A 20,968-nucleotide genomic window follows, 5' to 3' on the forward strand; every position below is an offset into this window, starting at 1 on the left:
ATGATTGGGTTGTTCAGGCTGTAGAGTCTTTGTTTTCTGATTTGAAATACTATGCTGCCTTTGATGCGGAAGATTTGTACTTAGAATCTGCTAATTATGGTGATTTGTTTTGCTTTCAACATTTTGGCAATCACTTCTTACATAAAACTACTTCTAGAAGGAATACTGTAAAATATACACAATGGGATCATTGCCCAGCTCCTAAACAAGGCAGTTCCAGTACTTTTTTGAAAAAGTACACTTATTTTACTGACTTCAATCAGTCCAATCCCGAGTCCTTTTATTTTAAAATGACACAGAAGCCAATGTCCAAAGTTAGACTTACCGATACTAAATTATTGTACTCGAAGTCCTTTCTTGATCAGCTGGCTGTTGGCGGCTATGAATTATGGAAGGAAATAATAGACCTTAAATCATTTTGGGGTTCTAAAAACTGGCAGGTACAAGGCACTGAGGCTTTGCATCGTGCTTGTCTCATCCCGAATCAAATGTTGTGTTTGAATTCCTCTATTTCACAGACAACATGCTTTGGATTGGCTACTTCTAAAAAAACTTAAATACACCTACCATCTCTGAATTGGAAGAATATTCTGGCTGGAGTAATTATACTCAGTTTTCAATTAGGGACTTGCAGACCCTTTTGCTTAATTCATCCTTTAACATATCCAGTTTGGATCCAAAAGGTTGGCTGATGTGGCACAGAAGTGCCGATTCATGCCAGCACCGTTTTTTGGGTTTATCTGATGGCTTTAAGCAGGTCAGACCTGATCCACGTTTTGACTCTGACCATTCTGTCACAACTTACTCAGTAGGCAAATTATGTCAAAATTGGCTGAAACATTCTACATTGGCTGCAGTTAAATTACATCTGTCCAAGCTGAATGAAGATGTGGATTTAAATGATTTCATAAAAGGCTCGGCTAGTGGTAGGTCTAAAAGATGGATATATGCTATTTACAATGAAATCTGGAAGACATCACAGATTGAGGCGGCGACACACCTTAGAGCTATTAATCAAGCTAATTAACATGCTTTCTTTCCGCATATACACGTTCGATAATATTGTCTCCTCTGTCGTGGATATTGGGCAGGATGAAGTATCTGTATTGTACCATGGTCAAAATCCATTGCGTTCTATCATGCAATTTGCTTGGACCCTGCAAACACTGAAGTCTGGCAAGGTGCCATGGACCTACATGAATGTCTCCTCTCTCTTTGCCCCCTTTAATTTAACTGACAAGCAGCGCTTGCTTTCCATGCACGATGCGTCTTTTTCAATGTTACATATTGAAAGGTTGGAATCCTTGCCTTTCTCTGTGGCAGAAGCCACCCCTGCAACGTGGCTTATCCACGGTTTGATAACATTGCTGTTTGCTTTATATAAATTCACAAATTGTATGCAATATGTTGCTATAGGTCGATATGACCATTAGGTAATACATTTCTTCATGAAGTCTGGTCCCTCCCATTTACTTATAGATGTTTAAAAGACGGACAAGAAGTTTATCTGAATGGGGAGGAGTGTACTGAGACTCCGGATCACTCCTTAATGTGTAGACACATTGAATTGCACGGTTCTTGTAATCAGGACCGGCCAAATTTAGCCTGTGTTTTGAAAGGCACACCAGTTCCCGCTATCGTTCCCACTTTTACCTTACTGACGAACGGAAGTTATTTACTTTTGAATAATGAGGATTGTTGTGGGTTAATTAAAGGTGTTGCTTATGTGGTGACCGTATCTGAACGTGTGGTTTGCTGCAAAAATGTGCTTTACCCACCCACGCATGGGAACGGGGATGTTTCCATCTGGCCGCGCATCCCAACCTTGACAGCGGAGTTCAATGGCATGAGTAGAATAAGAGCTCTATGTCCCAAAAAGAAGTGGCCTTGAGTTCGGCTCGAGAAACACTTGTGCTTCACATTGCTAACACCCGCACAGAAGTTCAGGCCCTTTTAAATACAGATTTACCGTTGCATTTAAGCGAACTGGTTCATTCAATCTTTAACGCGTCCTCCACGACTGGACTGGCACATTTTTTCAAAATAGTTAGCAGCGGTCTAGTGACTTCATTTGAGAAAATATTTGGGGTCATTCCTGCTTTCTTCCATTCTATTTTTTCAAGTCTGTTTGCTGGATTCCCCGTTTTACTGGCACTGGCGGCAGGCGTTCTGGTGATCTTTTGTTTCATTAAACATGGATGCCCTTCCTGTGCAAGAAGCCGCGCAGCCCCTCCTGGCATTGTTTCGCAACAGGATGCTTGAATACTATGGCATTTTGCCGCTTGCGACTTTGAGCACGGCATATGGATTATCGTTTCGAGTTTCCTATTTTACATGTGTCCAGCCTGTGTTTCATTGCCTGAGCTGTGACTTTGACTGGGACATTGATTTGTGTCTCTGCAAGAAGGTATCTCCTGACGTCGATTTTTATCAACTGATGAGTCCCGTCGTTACTCACGAGTTGGTTTGTTCTGGCGGCAAGATTATGGCCTTGGCAGCGATGCATGGACTAATGGGTCATTGGAACATTCTCGAAGCAGCGCACAATTTCTTGGCACATAGCTTTCTTGAGAACCCACCGAGTTGTCCTCTGATGGTGATAGAGGATCCAGTCCTAGAAGAGCACGTATGTTCTTTCCCATTGATAAATTGGATGGCTGAACTGTTTTCGGATGAAGACGGTGATTTCATGTTGGAGGCTGTTGCTGCATATTTTGCATATTCGGTCTTGCCCTAAAAACTTTACGAGTTTCAGTTCACGGCCCCTTATTTTCTACTGACGTAACTTCTTGCAAATTTTGCTTGAATTTTTCACTTCCCAGAACTATTGGCTTGCTTAAAAGTGAACACTTCATGATAAAAAAAAAATGTCCCCATCGATTTTTGAATTATAAATATTGCTCATCGTTCTTGAACTCTGCTTTCATGAGGAGGCCCTTATCTTATCTTATCCGTGCTCGGATCATGGGGGGGTGTCATATAGTTACTGCTTATCTATATACTGTGTTAAGTTAGCATGGGCTTATTAAATGTTTAAATGCCATTTTTCCTTTTGCTGCTTCTGCACACGACACTTAATTGTTGATTTAGCTTTCAACCTACAAGAGCGTTGTGATTTACATGAGAATAATATGTTATTGCTTTGATATCAGCTTTGCTTACTAAACTATGTCTCTACAGAGAGTGCCTAAGCTTCAAGGATAACTCGACACAGAATTGTTGTGAGGTCTGATCTCCGCACCTTCATAGACATAACATAAGTGCAGCTCCTGCCAAATTCTGGCTTTAGGTGCGTTTTATATTGCTTTGTTTAGAACACACATACACACTTGATGCGGTTCGCATGCAGAGAGAGCTGGTGGAAGCTGATGTGATCTCTTCATACTAGGATCTTGAGGTATGGGGCCGCCCTGCTAAAACCCAAAGAGACCTTCTTAGATATTAATATAATATGCTAGTTAAGGAGGGTGAGAATTAGGTGTTGTTAACCCTTATTCATTACAGCATTTTAGTATGCTGTCACCATTTGCTTTTTATGGACCAGTAACTATGCTGATAACTTTGCTTCTGATAATATGTTTCCTTGTATTATCTAAGATACTGCGTTTGAGAAAACGGCATTAGTAAATAAATATTTCAAATGTGCACGTGTCCTCATTTACTCCACGTTCTGGTTTGAAATGATTGTATAACGAAAGAGTGCTCATGTGTTCCACGTAACCTGAGGTATCGTAAGTTCATGTTCTGGTTTGTCTAAACATTGGGAGTTTGTTATGACCAATGAGACACTGTAGCTGGCCTGGTAAGGGGATTTTGGGTACTGAGGTTAGTTTTGGGCCACCCTAATTCGCCGAGGTTCCAAATCTCTATGCACAGTTCTGTAGGAGAACAGAATTCCCGCTACAGTTTCTAGTCTACTTATACAACCAAGGCCCCCAATAGCGTTGCTGTAGCATTGCTACGGTTGCATTAACATGGCAATACCTTGTGAGCTTTCCTAGTTAAGTCTAACCTGGGCAGCTTGTTGGGTATTATCATGCCTCCCACTCCTGGTAGTGTGACTACAGGAGTGTTTTCAGAATTTTGGGTGTAGGAATATTTAGTGGAGGGGGGGAGCCTGCAGGAGGCTATCTGCCTTGTTTGATGGTATATATGGCTGTATCAATCTTTTTTTAGATCTGCTTATGACTGCTACTCTAACAGTCTGAAATGCAGGTTTGGCAGCCAATTCAGTTGCACAGTTTCCTGTAGCATGAAATCCATCACGCTAATGCCCCAAATTGTGCCTTACGTGGACCAGTGGAAGCTCTAGTAAACAGCTACCCTTCTCCTGAGTTGTTTATCTTTAATCGATTTTCCCTTTGAATCCTTGAATCCATTCAAGTGCCAGGGTTGCAAAATCAACATTGTACCTTTGCAAACAGAAAACTGAATCTCACCATATAAATGTGGGAACTGATGGATTAGCCTTTTGGAATGCAGGTAACAGGGCATGAAGTTCTGTGTGTTGCGCAGTGCTGTTGCCTAAGACCTTAGTGTGGGTGCACTGTGGATGAAATTCACTGTTTTTCACTACATCTTGCTCTCCTGTGCAGACTGGAGAGTACTTGTAGTCCATTCCTATAGGTGGTTGAGAAGAACCATCCATGTAGAATATGCTCTGTAAAGACTAAATGAGTAAGGCTTTTGGAGTAGGAGGAATATGTTGTTCGCATTGGAGAAAAGCTTGTGTACAAAGAGTGGGATCATACTGAAACTTTTCATCCTCTGCACTTAAAGAAGAGGCCCAATGCACCCTCCTCAGGTGAAAGGCGCAAGCACTAGGAATGCTTGCATTGGTGGCTGCCTCCAGTGCCGGCACAGGAGAAACCACCATCATTAGTTTCCTTAAAGATAGCTGTTTGGACAGCTGCAAGAACATTTTCAATGGAAGCAAAATGTGCTTTAGCTAAAGAGTATAAGTGAGACTTGTAAGCAGTAGGAACAGTCTGTCCCTCGATTTAGACCATATATGTATAAACATAGTGACTTGGTATGACTCGAAGAACTAGCTTGGTCTTACTGTCCCTAGATTCTTAATATTTCATTTCAAGCACTTCTGTTTGCAAAGCACATAAGATTTCAGAGTGCCTGTTCGTCCATTATTTTGCTGAAAACATGGGAGAAATCTGGTCATACAAGGACGTCACTCTCTCTGCAAAGTGCGGCAGGTAAGTTTGTCTGAAATGTAGGAATCCTAAGAGAGATTGCAACATTTTTCAGTGTGTTGGGAGACTGCAAGGTAGCACACTTTTGAAGGAAATCGGAATCCAGACCCTTGCCCTCATTGGATAGCTCTCATCCAAGGAAGGTTACGTCTAAGATTTTTTTAAAGTTAAATCTGTAACTGTGGGATTTTAATAGTATAACAACTTTGGCCACCCTAGTTAGGTGTATGTCCAAGGCGTCATCTGGAAGTAAGATATCATCAAGGTATGACAACACTTCGAGATCTAGTTGTTAAACCTCCATGATGCGCACTGAGAACAGGTCAGGACTGTTCTTATGGCCAGTAGGCAAATGTTGAAATGCGAACTGCACCCCATTGAAACTAAAGGGGGTTAGATACTCACTTTCTGGTGCTATGTTGTAACTGAAAAACCCATTAGAGATGTTTTGCACTTTTTAGGCACCAGGTTCATCATTGTGCTGTGCACATTTTGCACTACATGTGGTCTTGTTTGTGCGTTTACTTAATTACGCACATTGGGAGCGTTGTGAAGCTTCACCTCCTGATTGTCACTCAAATTTCTTGACAAACTTTTTTCACTTTCAGAGGGACGACAGGTCACATTCCTCAACTATGTATTTTTCACAAAGTCCACGACAACTCCAGAAAAATCTAGTCACTCCCAACAAACTGATTTATTCAAATGAACTTAGTCAGATCATGGCTTTCAAGGATACGAGTTTTGGAGTCCGGACTTATGTCCTTATGTCAAAACCATAGGATGTGTAGATAATGAAAATATATGGTTGTTGCATTTTCAAAATTATCTGAGCCCAGATTATAACACCCCAAGCATATAGAAAACACATAATACCATCATAGTCAGGAGATCAGATGAAAAAAGTTGAGGTTCAAGTCTTGGCTGGGATTTGTTCCTGCTGCGAGGTAGACTGGAGCTAATTAGTGTTTTTGGCAAAAATGCAAACAATCTGACAAATGTCTTGTTTAGAGTATTCTAAATTTTAGCCTTCATGGAAAGAGGTCCCACATGCACCAATAAAATCCTTGGGTCCTGAAGAATTAGCAAATATATAATTTTTATGCTGACTTTGATGTCTGTCATTAAATGAATAGTACAACATTAATAGTGATTCTGCCACAATTTTGTGATCTGCACTACCATTACCCAGTTGACTCTGCGGACTACAGTCTTGAGAATAACCTCACATACTTGATATTGCCAGGTTACAGACATTCAGGGAAATATATGCTTGGATAGTAATCCAAGAATATGTTTGTTTATTTGAAAAGAGCAACTAAATATGGAGCGAATTTGTTAAATAATTAAAATATTTTTAAATTTTTCATTGGAAGTTCAGACTGCATTGAGATATTGATGCAGGGTTAGCTCTAAATGTGCTTACAAACACCATATAGAGTGCACATTGATATGAAAGAGGTACATGTGCTTCAACAACATAGTGCTGATTGTTCTTCTTTTTTTAAAAACTCCTGGAGCGAAGTGTGCAAACTCTCTAGTGGTGAAAGGCTCAAAACTTTCATGCCAGCAATGCTCACTGTGTCCTGCTTGAGCGATAACTCTTAGTTCATCTATGTTCTTAGCTAGAGAGGAACCTACAACATTCTGATGCTTTTTGCGTCCTCATTGCTTATTTGTGGATTCTATTTTACTCTATCTTTATTGTTTTGTAATTGTTTTATTTTCATTTTTCTTCAGTTGTTTCAACATTACAGCAAACAAATCAGGACCTTGGCTGTTAAAGTTGTCTTTTTTTGTTTGCCTGACTACTAAGGTGTTGGCAGATGCAAACATGGTGAGGCAATAAAACTTTAAAAGTAGTTATTTAAACTCCAAGCTAAACTGAAAGTCTTTACCTGAGGACATCCATCTTCTGTCTTTTGGAAGTGCTGCAGAGAAGAAGAGTGAAAATTGGTTTGGAGACCAGTTTTTTGCTGTTCAGATTGGATACCTTCAGACACCCACTCAAGGAGCTGTTTGAGATAATGACTCTCAGTCCTTCTTATACTGTATCTGATTTGTCTTTGCCTTTATTATCAGAAGTGAGACGTCCTCTGACACTAACCACAAGATTCCCTTTAGTGGCATTGACTCAGACATACGTTCCAAAATGTATGACACAGAAGCAGTTTTGGAGGTTGAGCCAACACTCCACTATGACGAGATACTGTGGACTAAATTACCAGTCCTACTGTTCACAATAACTTCTTCCGCTATGCAGTTACCTGAGAAAACCTTTGAGATGAAGAGCTCAAACACATATAGAAGTTTGTAAACACAGACGCAAGTAGACCACTCGGCGCCAGAGTTGGGGTGCAGGTTCAGTAGCGCTACTATCACCAGGTCACTCCACATGTAGAGTGGTCATTTTTCACAACCACTAACGCCAATCTTGAAATGTAGGTGCACTCCCATATCTCACGTTACTGTACCATAGTTCCGCCAGTTTTCTTTATAGTGCACCATCTGAGAGGAGCACCTCTATTTGAACATTCTGAAATAAGCAGACCCTTGTGACTTGGTGAAATAATTGCTTTTACATATATATGTTTGTTTGTGTCTGAAAATCTTCTCAGGTAACTGCTGGGTGCCGAACACATTCAGGTACCTCTGGCACAGCAGCTTTTAATTCTTGAATTTTTTCCTGTTTTTTCAAATTTTGACCACCAGGTTAGGGTGAGCCTTAGCGCACTCACACCGCAGGGGTCTTCACACTGGTCCTGATGAATGCCTAGCTACTTGCATCCAGATAGGCAGAAACATGTTGACCACATATAGCGAGGCATAGCTGAAACAGCCATCCAGCTTTCCTACTGCCCGCTCCTTCTTTTAACCGTGATGGGTTGGCTTACGAATAAAAAAGAAATTCAGACACAACCTAGTCACTTTTAATTCACTTCACATTTTCACTCACACAAAAAATAACCAGCTCTGTAGTATATCTGGCGTCGAAGCACTCCGGGTGGGTATTCGACCTTCTTGGTGGGGCCCAATGATAAAGCAGGTCACCATCTAGGTTGGTGAATGAGGGCTTTCTAAAGAATCTACTGTGATTCTTCTCTAACTGCTCCTCTCACAAGGAAATCCAGTAAACAGTCAATAAAATTATAATGCAAGATGTAAAGCACACTAGACTTTACAATAAAAACAGAACTAAAAGTGTAATAAAACCATGAAGGTTTATTATGGATTTAACTTCTTTACAGAAAGGAAATTGAATGGTTAGATGTTAGTTTGTTAGTCATTTATATCGGTAGATAACATGGAGATGAGAGTAAAATGCAAGAAATAATGAGACAGAATTACATAGTTCAGTTCTAGTATTTAAATCATCTGAGATCAGACCAGTGTGGTGCTGCCTCCTAAAGTCAATCGGAAAGAATGTGTCTGCCACCCCCCACGTAAAGGCTTCTTATATAATGTGTACAATGGTGCAATAGTCATAGGGTTTGGCTAGTAATGTTAAGGGGAGCATGATACAGTTTCTGAGCTCACATTCTCAATATTTTCCCACAGAATTATGTAATGCAGTTTCCATCTCTGGTTTCCTACATACACCCAAATTGCTAATACAAATGTTACTGAATATACAAGGACAAGTTCTCAAAAAGAACAATCAAACACTGGTCCGAATAATTAAGGCCTTGAAAAAATGTTGTCTCCAAGGAACAGTCTGCTACAGCTTTTTAAACAAAAGAAACACAATTCTGTACATGGGAAAGTGCCTCTACATCTGAAAACATTGTTTACAAAGCTGCATGTCTATGAATTGTCTGTGCACAGGGTGAGACAAAAGTGAAAAGATGACTAGGCTGAAAGACCACTGCAAGCAGTACTAAACAATTTGAAATTGAGGCCTACATTGACCAGTGATAGAATAAGCGAGTTTCTTCATCATACTGTCTTTGTTTCAACTACATGTTGATCATATTATCTTAATACTGTTGTGCATTTAATTATAAACCCTCTTTCATAGGGCATCCACTGAAACCTGTTTTTTACTTGTTCGCACTCACCTAAATGGGACAGTTTTTTAAACTGTCACCATCTGACAGTTTAAAAAATCTGGAGGCAATTCTTGTGCTAAAGAATAAACTATTTGATAAGTGCCAGGCTTAAACAAATAGAAGAGCCAATCGAGGTTTTTAGAGGAAGATGGTAATAATGTCTGCTGTAAAGTACTGAGAAGACCATGTTTTAGGAAGTTGAAGTGGTGGGTTGCCGCTGGAGTCTTAACTGAGAAGTCATGGGTGTAGGAAGTTGATACTAGCTGGTGTTCAAGCACTGAGAAAGAACTTCTGGGGGGGGGGGGGATGGCGGCAGTTAACCCACATTACAAGTTGGCTAACATCATTCAAGTGGAGTTACCAGGCAAGAGATACTGATTCCTTTTGGTATCTCCAGCTCACGTCCAAGCCGTTATGAGTTTACAGGCCAGTCAAAGTTTACTAGGCCCAAATCAACAGGTCTTCCTTGATTGTGGGTCCAGTTTTATATACACAAGATTGATAAATTGGTCTATGATCTGATTTGTTGCCAATTATCCGCATGCAACGATTGTAAGTAACCAAGAAGAAAACATGCACAGAAATGAATTAGGTTTTCCTGGGTGTGTTCCTGTGCCCAGTAAAACTTGAGTGGTACCCTCCCCGAGAAATACTCCTCTCCACTCAACTTGTAACAAAGTTTACCTATGGTATGTATGTGTGTTCCTATATAGTATTTCTGTAGCACAAACCTAGCTAAAAGGCAGAGGAGCTCTCTACATGGTCAAAGACAAGCATAAAGACAATAGATTTCTAAAGGAAGATCACGCTAAGAGGACAGTCTTTACCATTATCTGGGCTCCCTGAGATGGAACTGCTGCACAAAGAGTACATTCCCTGTGACCTGTATCACAAAGCGTAAACTTTGGTTACAATTTGGTACTACTTGTGGCTTTTCTTCGCTGAGAAGGTACTGAGACCACAAATGTTGTGATGGAGGTGTGGTACATGAGATGCATAGAAAGATATTCCAGTTACAGGCAGATAAATCGGTTTCCAGATAGGTTCCATCTCATTGATCTAGGAGTGGGTGTTCCAGTAGTGAAGGTATGAGAAGGAATGATAGTTGAAAATAAAACTTGTGCAGTAGGTTTCAGTATTGAGAGCCAGTATTTGAGTTAGGATCATAGGAGGTACTAGGTGTTGTAACATGGCATAATAAGTGAAGAGTAGGGTAAGTAGTACTATGAAGGGATTTTGAGGAGGTTGTTCAGGAAATGGTAGTATGCTATGAAGGTGAAATGGGGTAGATAGCAGTAGGTTCAGCAAGTTGCTGGTGGAAAATCTGAATGCCACTTTGAGAGGTTTGAAGAAGTGTGCAGGGCAAGCAACCTTGCTTAATTTGTGCCAGTTGTTGCAGGTAATGGTCAAAGTTGGAAAACTAGCGAAGCATAGGTGGTGGAAGAAATGGGATGGAATCAAGACTATGCAGTTTTGGAATTTAACAGCTTTTCCATATGCCAGCATCACGACAGGTTCCTAAAACTGAAACTTACACTGCACATTTTTTTAGCAAATAAACTGGTGGCAATGAATTAGCTATTAAGATAGTGTTGCTGACAGAACAGCCTTTTATTAGAAGCCTGGCCTAGTGGAAGGTTATATGCTGGGAGAGTCAGAAGATCTTCAGTTGGAGTTACTGAACAAAGGTGATATTATTATTAATCATGGATGTGTAGCCTCTTGCTTAGCTGTGTGAATGTATATGACTATTGAGGCAGAAAGGTACCTGGAGTAGAAGAGATGAGATTTTGGGGGAATTTTAGCATTATTGTTATTGTTATTGTTATTATTATTATTACTACTATTTTTTTTATATTTATTATTACCACCTTTGTTGAGCAGTGGGTGACCACCTGTGATCAGATGAAAAAGAGATTGTCAGGTGAGCTTTAGTCTGTTGGTAAAAGCAGAGAAAATTCATATGCGAGTACTGTCATTAAAGCATTATACTGTTTTTGTGTTTCACTAGAAGCTAGTGAGGAGAAGATGCGCATGTGTTGTATAAAGAGTAGCAGAGGCTACCAAAGACAGAAACTTAAAGGCTGCCCCCTGCTAGTGATGTAGCCACCAGTACCAGGTGACAAATCCTAGAGGACATCTAAGACTCAATATGACTAGTAAATAAGGGAGGCGGAGATCAGAAAATACAAGACTAAAAAGTGCCCAAGCTTCATATATTTTTTATGACGATGTCATGCTCAAAATATTGAAGTAGTCATTGAAGACAGGATAGAGGATTAGTAGTAGTGGTAGACGGAGATTATGATATCGGATAATTGAAGGAAAATGAAGTTTCTGTTCAATACATCCTGTGAAATCCATTTTTTCAGGAAACTATTGTTGGTGAGATACTTGGTGAAACTGATGAAGACAGGCTTTCAATGTGAATTGACAACTTGGTACTCACACTGATTATGAATTAGAGGGGATGGTACAGGGTATTTGAAACACGGAGGCTAGAATCCGAAGTGTAGGACTGCATAAGTTGACCACGTAGATAGATGCGAGTGAGCAGATAAAATATGGTTTGAGGAGTGAATGAGTTGGAGGATATGTCAGAGGAATTGGTCACTCAATGTAAATAAAAATAGCATAGGCTATGTATTGCTTTAACAAATGCACATTTCATGTATAATCACTTTTTTAAATTCTTTTTTTATTCAAAATGTAGGAGGCTGCTTGTTTGGTCCTCAACAGTTTGTTTATGTACCACAGAGATCTTCATGAAAAAATTAGACATGGTGATAAACAGTGAGTACTTTTTATTTATTGTCTTTTGTGCTTTTTAGTTGTGGACATGGTAGTGGAGTAAGAAAATCAATAGGTCTGGCTTTCTAATAACTCCAGAAATTGGAAGATTAGCAAAGGAAAGTCGTCACTGCATAGATTGCATCAAGGAGTATTACATTTAAAACAGAAAAAAGGGGTATTGTACATTATACCTAGGAATTGATACATCATATGATTTGTCATGTAGTGTATCTGAATTCTATTTTATTTACAAATAAAGAAAATACAGTGTACAGTACATTAATAGTAAGGATACAATACCATGTACTGTTTAGATGAAATAAGAAGAGAAAGAGGACATAAAATAATCATAGACCTGCTTGTTATGAGTAATATTCAGTTCTATTCTTATTGGAACCCATTTATCTGTTGGACAGCATTACATTGTTCCACTCTGTTTTTTAAATTGAGACCATTCCCTACTGCATGAAGCTTGAAAATCAATTTTACTCCTTATCGATCAGTTAATGATGTGTGAAATTTTGCTGGGCAAAACAAGTCTTTTATTCTATCACTGTGGGTTTTTTTTAAAAATGCCACCACTGATTTAGCGCTTAGTTTTGATTGTGATTGTAGAGTCATGTTCCCTAATTTTAGTTTTCATTTTTGTTGTTGTTTGTCTTATGTGGCTTTACTTCAAGGACATAGGTTGTGATGGATATTTCTAACTGCAGAATCCTCACCTTGTGAGTATCCCCAGGTACCAGACTGCATCAAGAACTCAAAAATCAGTGCTCCTATGTGCTAGTAGGTAGTGCTGTGTGACTCTGTGTGACGTTCGTTCCATTCTGTGGCAAATGGAGCCGCTTATAGGCACCACCCATGTGCGATGGCACCATTTCCTTTCTTTCTGTGCCTTCGGATACAGAGCTCTGCTCCTCTTTCTCACTTCCTAAAAAAATGTGTTCTTTCAATTTTCACTTTTAAATTCTTTCAGTGTGCAAGAGAACACGTCACTCCCTAAGACTACAGGGCTTAAGCGTTGTCCGGGATGTCATCATCAAATAGATCCTCATGAGGTGTGCCTCTGGTGTTTAGGTTCGGTGCACAACTCCAAGGCCCGTGCCAACTGCTTCCAGATGAATCTGAAACCCATCAGAGAATGTGAAGCTCTATGTAGGAAAACACAGCAAAGACTGTGGTCCCCCTCCTGGTTGAAGTGGAAAGTGCGGACTCATTCCCAAAGTCATTCCTGTGGCAGATCTTCTTCACTGCTGAATTCTTCAAGTAAGTCCAAAAAGGAATATAAGAATTCTAAGTGGGACTTTGTCACTTCTTGCCACTCTTGTTGTCCAGAGAAGGTGCGAGGGGTTCACTGTGCCTCCAGGTCTTGCACCAGTTCCAAAGAGGAGCCAATTCCAACTTTATTGCTGATACAGCCAAGTTTCCAGGTCTGTTGATGTCGCAGCAAGTTGAAGTATTTTGAGGGACCATGCTGCACATCTTTGGCATGCTTCTTGTTTCCTCTGATGTGCCTTCAGGCCCTAAGGGTCTGCAGGGGCCTCCAGTAGGGTTTCTGCCAGCAAATCCATCTCTTTGCTGTCTGTGCCCCTAGAACTTTGTTTGGATCCTGCACTAGCATCAGTGCCAACTTCAATCCAGATCAGGCCTCTCCTCCCCTTCAATGAGGCCCTCACTAATAAGATAATGGGTATTTAGGCGAAGCCTTGTTCTAGTACTCTGCCATAGACCAACTCCACATGACCATGAGTTTTCAACCCATCTTCCACCTCCTAAGGTTTTGATGGCGCAGGCATCCACCAGCAGGGTGAACGTTAATGCTCCCTATTGCCAGAGTCCAAACAGGTGGAAATGTTTGGCAAGTAAACGTTTTCATTGGCCAGCCTTCCCTTGAGGTCAGTCAATGCCAGATGGCTCCTCAGACTCTACACACATGCAGGCTAGTACATGGTTGCTGAGATCCTACTCTCAGTCTCTGAAGACTTACAGGCTTCCTTGGGCCAAACTGTTCAGGATGTCCTGGATGCAGCCAAGTTCGGAACCCGCTCAGGCCTTGATACCACTGATTGTTTAGGAATGCTCTGGCGCCAAGCACTGATGAGATCCTTAGGCTCCTCTGAGGATGTTCAGGCATCCCTATTGAGCAAGCCCATCAGTGGTTTCCGCCTGTTTGGGGAAAGAGCGAACTTTGCCCTGGAGCATTTTAAAGGGCGTCTAGTCATAGCACGCTCTTTGAATGTTTTTCAACAATCTGGCAATGCCCCTAACAATTTCAGGGATATGCCATGGGTTTGGCAGATCGACACCATCAAGTCCCCCCTCCCCTTTCAAGCGGCACACAGCCATCTTGTTGGAGGCACAGTCAGCCACTTCCTCCAGGGGCAACAGAGTATCACATCTGATCTGAGAGGTAGACTCATCACATTTTCCAATGGGGCCATGGCCTGCCATTCTTCTTTCAACTGCTTCCCTGCCAGCTTTTGGAGGACCATCTATTCATTTTGCACCAGGAGGTACTGGCTGTGTTGGCCTAAGGACCCATATAGAGGTTACCAGCCTCGGAAATGGGTACTGGATGTTATTTCCACTACTTTCTTGTGCCGAAATAGGATGGAGATCTCTGTCCTAATTTGGATCTTTACCCTCTCAGCACCTTTCTGCGAAAAAAAAAATTCAGGATGCCCACATTGGTCCAAGGTCTCTCTGGCCTAGATACTGGAGGTGCAGTTGGACCTGAAGGTTGCATATTTTCATGTACATATCCTGCAGTTCACTATGGGGAGGAGCACTTTCAGCTGGCTGTGCTTACTTTCTCGCTCACAAGTGCCCCATAGGTGTTCACAAGGATGCTGATGGTGGTTGCTGCCCATGTCTGAAAGCCGACGATACCACTCTTCCCCTACCTTGGCGCTGTTATATGTGAGCTTGCCACAGTCCGTCATCGATCAACTCCAGGTGATAGCAGACCTCACATCACTGGGGTTGTCAGTCATCCTGCCGAAGTCATACCTGTCTCCTTCACAAATGTTTCCTTTAACCAGAGCTATCCTGGACACTGTGAGTTTATGGTACTTTCCTCTAGACCAACGAGTCCAGGACATTCGGACTATAATGCAGATATTTCAGCCTCTATCCTGGCTCTCATTGTTGATAGATCTGAGGTTTCTTAGCCTGCTATCCTCCTGCATCCTGCTTGCCGACCATGCCAGATGGCACATGCCAGCCCTGCAGTGAGATGTGAAGTCTCAGTTGTCCCCACATCATGAGAACCTGTTCGATTCCATCCAGGTGTCAAAGGACACTGCAAAGATCTACAGTTATGGCTGCTCGACAGCCATTTGACCAGTGGCAGACCCCTCTCCCACTACTCTGTTGGGGTGGCCATGTGGGAGGGGTTTAGATTAGAGGTCTCTAGTCTCAAGAGACATGTCCCCACATCAGTTTGTTGGCAATTCAATGGGCGTGACAGACCTTCCTCATCACCATCAAAGGGAGTCTGGTAAATATTCTCATGGTTAACACCACCGCCATGTGGTACTGCAACAGGCAGGGTGTGGTGTATTCTACTTCCTGAATCAGAAGGCTCTAAGCTTTTGAAGGTGGCAGAATCACCGGGGCATGAGCTTTAAATGTCAGGGCAGAGAAACTAGGCCGACGACACCTAGCAGATCACGAATGGCGATTACACCCAGAGGTGGCACAGGGTGTCTTACAGTTATTGAGAGATCTCTGGAGTTACCAAGAAGGCTGTCCCTCAGAGATGCATTCCACATAGAGTGGAGTGCAGAATTCCTGAGCAGCTTCCCACTGCTACCTCTCCTCTCACGAGTTCTGAAGAATACCAAGACCACTGTGCTCAAGTCATTTTAGTTGCTCCAGAATGCACCAGGAAAGTGTTGTACCTGGAACTTTTATGTCTGAGCATCTGTTCGGGCTGCTGCTTTGAAAATATTTTACTGTTGCAGCAACAGGACAAGGTCTTGAACCAAACTTGCATAACCTGCACATCAATGCGTGGAGTTTGGGAAGCCACAGTTGATCTCTTTTGAGCTCCCTCTCAAAGTCGTTGATGTAATCCTGGAAGCCTGGTGCAGATCAAAAATCAACTGGCCCAACACCTCCTGGGCACGGAGAGTCTGGTATCCCGACCTACTGAGCATAGCCACTGATCCTCCGATCAGCCTCCCTATTTGGAAGGATCTTCTGCTGCAGGCACAGGGGTGTGTCCTCCTCCTGAACCCATACGAACATTGAGCGGTGGCAGTTGACCGCTTTTAACCATCCTCCTGAAGCCTGCAAAGTCATCTTAGCAGCCAGGCTTCCCTCCTTCAAGATAGTATACGCCTGTCATTGGAAAGAAATTATGGAATGGTGTGCAGAAAAATAAATTGATCCCCTTTCTGCCCCCCCTTTCTGAAGTTCTACTTTTTATTCTTTCCCTTGCCCAGCAGAGCTTTGCTCTGGGCACCCTTAAGTGCTATCTATCTCCTCATTCTGCCTTTTTTTATAGTCACCTGACCAACCCTCCCTTTTTAAACCCCCTATTGTACATAGGTTTCTAAAAGGTCTTGTTCATCGTTTCCCTCATTCACCATTCATCATGTCTCGGAGAGACCTTAATCTTGTCTTAACCTTCTTGATGTGTGCTCCTTTCGAGGCTCTCCATAATTTCCCCTCAGGTTTCGTACCATTAAAACAGCCTTCTTTGTGTCTATTTACCCGACGATTAAGTGAGCTGCAGGCCTTGTCACTCAGGCCTAACTTCTCAGTCTATCCTGACAAACCGGTGCTTTGCACACAATCTTCCTTTCTCTAGAAAGTGGTTACTCCCTTTCAACTAGGCCAATCCATCACACTGCTTACTTTTTCCACTCCTCCACATCACTCTAAAGAAGATGAGCAAATCTACCGTCTGGACCCACAAAGAGTGTTGTCGTTCTCCGATGACTGCACATGAGTGTTCCGGGTGGACGACCAACTCTTCGTGGGGTATGCTGGCGTGAAGAAAGGTTAGGCTGTGCAGAAGCGTACCATCTCCAGATGGGTTGTTCTCTGCATTCAAATCACCTAGGCATAGTCCAAGAAGCAACCTCCTGAAGGCTTGTGAGCTCATTCCACCAGAGCTAAAGCTGTGACTATTGCTTTAGCTCTTTGAGTTATGATCCTGGATATCTGCCAGGCAGCAAGCTGTGAAAAGAAACTGACATCAGCATGCCTGGGTGGTGCTTATATACGTGCTGCAGTCGTGGCTTCCAGCGTGGCAATGTCAAAAATGTAGGTGGAGCCGAGTGATGCCACCTACCGGCACGCTTGGGTAATGCTCAGGAAAAATCTTCCAGATCCAGTGTAACTCCTGGGGAAATTCTAAGGTAAGGAATCTGCAGCTAGATATATTCCCTACCAAATAGGGCAGGACTGAAATTATGTAACTTGTTTGTCTCCATTGTCCTCACTTCGGTGTCTGGATTGCCGTCCTCCACCTACAGGAATACAGTCAGTATACATGCATACCCACTCAACATACTCACTTGATGCCAGCTCATGATTTTGGCCATACACAACTGCGGAATATTACACAAGAGAGACCTATAGGGCACATTCTCCCTAACACAGATTAAACATTCTGGTTATACTATCAATCTTAAAAACACGTTATGCTCCCATCACCGCTTTATGTGCTATAAACCCAGACAGAGACCGTACTCCTCTGTTCTCTTATGAGGACTCTTTTGGTTCTCTCATCCAAGTCACATGACATCCTAGGACCATGCATTGCTGGGAACAGGCCGATGCCTTTGCACACATACTAGATTAGTGTGATGGTGATCCTTAGGTCAAAATGAAAGCCAGGATAACCAACATACACACAGGTGGCAATCAAGGCAAGAGAACATACCTATATACCAAGCACGGAATGTTTTGCCTTTGCCTTGTTGTGCTTGTTTTGCACATAGAGGAAGAATAATGTTTTCATGTGGATTGTTATATGAATGTGTTATTAGTTTTATACCCATATTTGTCAATAAGTTAAGAAATTTTGATTTTTATTTCTGATAACAAATCAGGACAAATGTCAGGTTAAAAAAAATTAGATATCATTTTAATGGTGTAATAGGATTGGAAGAGCACTGCCAATGCTAGTTCTATATTTCTTGTTTGGAGTAAATTTCAATCAGCAAAATGTTTGTGTCATGCAAGGTGTGATGACTGAGAGGGAATGAGTGGAAGGATCTTAAAAAATAACTGAAAATAACCCTTCTTTCTATCTGTACGACCCATAGGTCAAACATTAGCCTCTACCTTTTTTGCAAAAAGTATGACACATGGCTCTAGACTCACAGGAGTGCTGTGAGTTTGATGCATTAAGTGCTCAAATAGGTTTTGGAGTTTGGGTAGGGAATAGTGCATGAATTGCCGTCCTCTGCTTGAACAACTCCTGCAGCAGCAAAACTACTGCTGTGGTTGTGATTTTGACTGATGCAGCAGATGCATTTTAGATTAATAATGGTACCTTTCAAATGTGTGATGCTTTTGATGAATCCTTTTAACTGGAAAAGTCACACCCAAGACCTTAAAGAGTTATTTGCTTTAGTTTAAATTCTCAACTGAGTGGTACTTCTTCACGTAAGAATCTTTGGCTATCAAATTACATGTCCAAAACCTGTGCCTCAATGTCATTTGAAACCCTGGTCTACTGGGTCAAGGTATATTGAATATGCAATACTCCTTTGTTGCTCATAAACCTTACTACCACGTCTGCTATCTGTAGTCCAGGTTGCAGAAACAATATCGATTTCATCTAGTAATAATTAGGCAACTGAACCTCTGATGGACAAGTTTTTTTGAGGATAGTTAGGACGGGCCATCTCCAGCAATGTGTGGAGTATCTTACAAGTGGACAGGTAGCGCTGAACACTTTCAAAGTCAAGCAACCTGATGCAAAGCACTTCTGGCCTAGAGCTTTGAGGAATTTAGATTCCCTCCCTGAGTTCAAGCAAAAGAGGTTAATTAGAGACCCACGTTTAAAATCCATGCTTTGGAACACGTTGGATAACAATGAAAACCAAAGTCGAAAAATTCAGTGTATAGAATAGGAGTCTGAACCCAGAGGAGACTATCACTAGAATAAAATAGTTGAAGTTACTATGATAGTCTCTCCAAATATCCGCTTTAAGAGTTGCTCATTATATATCACCACAACTGGTTCACCCTGTTGGCATGGCATCATAAACTGAGAAGAGCAGATGTATAGAAGAACTATCTCAACAGCTTTCCACTTCTCCTTTTACTAATGGTTGGAGAGTGGCCTACTAGTCACCGTGTATTTTCCTCTATTTGTAGACTGTTTTCAGGCTTTGTGTGTTATTTATGGTTGGATGAGTTGCTAGTGTGTGCTGTGTCTAAACATCTTCAGTGGATTGTGGTCCAGTGGACAGATGTTGCTGCTCACTTTAACGAGTATTGTTCCTAGACTTCCTCCATTTGGCATCCCTTACCCCTCAGGCTTCTTTTTCAGAATCCAAATCTCTAGCACCAGTTGCCTGCACTTCATAACATGCCTTGATGTCTTCTTGTCTGGTGGCTCGAGGAGGAACACAGTTCATCTAACCCCTCAGGTCCAACCCACCTACTTCTTACTTTGAACCAAGGGTTCTCACCTCTTCTCTCAGAGTTTTATTTCAAGATTGAAACAATACACAATGCATGCATTTGTTTATTTTTGTACTTCGTAGGCTAGGCTTCTTTCAGTGAAGAAATCTGATTGAAGTTAATCTTTTTCCTGATTATTATTAGAGACTACTGAAACAAAAGCCAATTTTATACATTTGTAGCTTGAATAAGTGACCGTAAAGGCTTGTCTTTTAATTTGCTTTTTAATAGGTATCAAGTGCATAAGGAAATAATGCTTACAATGCTTACCCACCCCACATCTAAAGAAGTGTTTCAAGCAGCTTCTAATGCATTGGCAACGTTGTTAGAGCATAATGGTAAGGTGATCTCATGACTTCTACTAAAGTGCATAAAAAGTGTATGTACATGTTAAAATAATCTAGCTTTGTTATTTTTTGTATTTAATGTGGCACAAAGGTGTCGCATGTGGTCACTTATCTATCTTACATGTCTTTATCTCTTGTGAGTGTGTCTGACTTGGTAATAACATTAGGTAATAAGGTCATAAGGATCGAACGGTGGTAGTCTTGGAAGGTCACCCACTGAGTAATCCATGAAATGTGGTCTGGTGATTGGAGTGGTGTTCTAAAGGGTTAAGAATAATGATTATATGAAGAGGGGACGATGCATTGTTAGCATTTAAACGTAATTCTTTTAAATGTATTATACCTAATGGTTGCAAAATTTAGTTTCAAATTTGAGAGAGAGTTTAAATGTGTCATCTGCTCATTATAAAAGGTGGTTAGTCATAGGTCATTGATGATTGTCTTTGCAGTGGTTCTAAATAACTGTTATGCTATTAATGCATCATTGATTTGTGAACCAAATTGCAAAGAAAAGGTGATGAGAAACAAGTATAATCCTTGTCTGAAAAGCACTATATTAAGCACCTTTGTGACAAATCATTTGTTTGCATTTTTTGGTTTAAATCAAAATACTTTACATAGCATATGTCACATTACAAAAAGTTAGAATTACTTTTTCTATGTAGCAAAAAGGGTATTGCTTTTTGTGGTAATTTGTGTCATGTCTGACCTTGTGCTTCTGGGGCAGTTAGCGGTCATTGAGAAATACTTTTTGAGAGAGGTATTGTTTACTCCTGACATCCCAGGGCCACCAATTCTACTGATGCTTGGCTCTTCTTGAGACGCTGAGTTAGGCACTCATTGCTTACACTAGGAGGTGGTCCAGGGCATACATTTCGATATGGGATGACACTGTAAAGAACACTCAATGCCCAATCGGTTT

General features: G+C 41.4%; 1 protein-coding gene across 2 annotated transcripts in view; it reads left to right on the top strand.

Moving 5' to 3' along the window:
• Window positions 1–20,968, top strand: part of LRRK2 (leucine rich repeat kinase 2) — a 2,266,429-nt gene that overhangs the window by 389,667 nt on the left and 1,855,794 nt on the right. For both annotated transcript variants that reach the window (XM_078680082.1, XM_078680090.1), the window contains 2 exons: window positions 11,970–12,049; window positions 19,931–20,037. In XM_078680082.1, the coding sequence (XP_078536208.1) occupies window positions 11,970–12,049; window positions 19,931–20,037 (187 nt within the window). The remainder of the gene's footprint in view (window positions 1–11,969; window positions 12,050–19,930; window positions 20,038–20,968) is intronic.

The sequence above is a fragment of the Lissotriton helveticus genome, chromosome 1_1 (assembly GCF_964261635.1).
Source record: "Lissotriton helveticus chromosome 1_1, aLisHel1.1, whole genome shotgun sequence".
Lineage (NCBI taxonomy): Eukaryota > Metazoa > Chordata > Amphibia > Caudata > Salamandridae > Lissotriton > Lissotriton helveticus.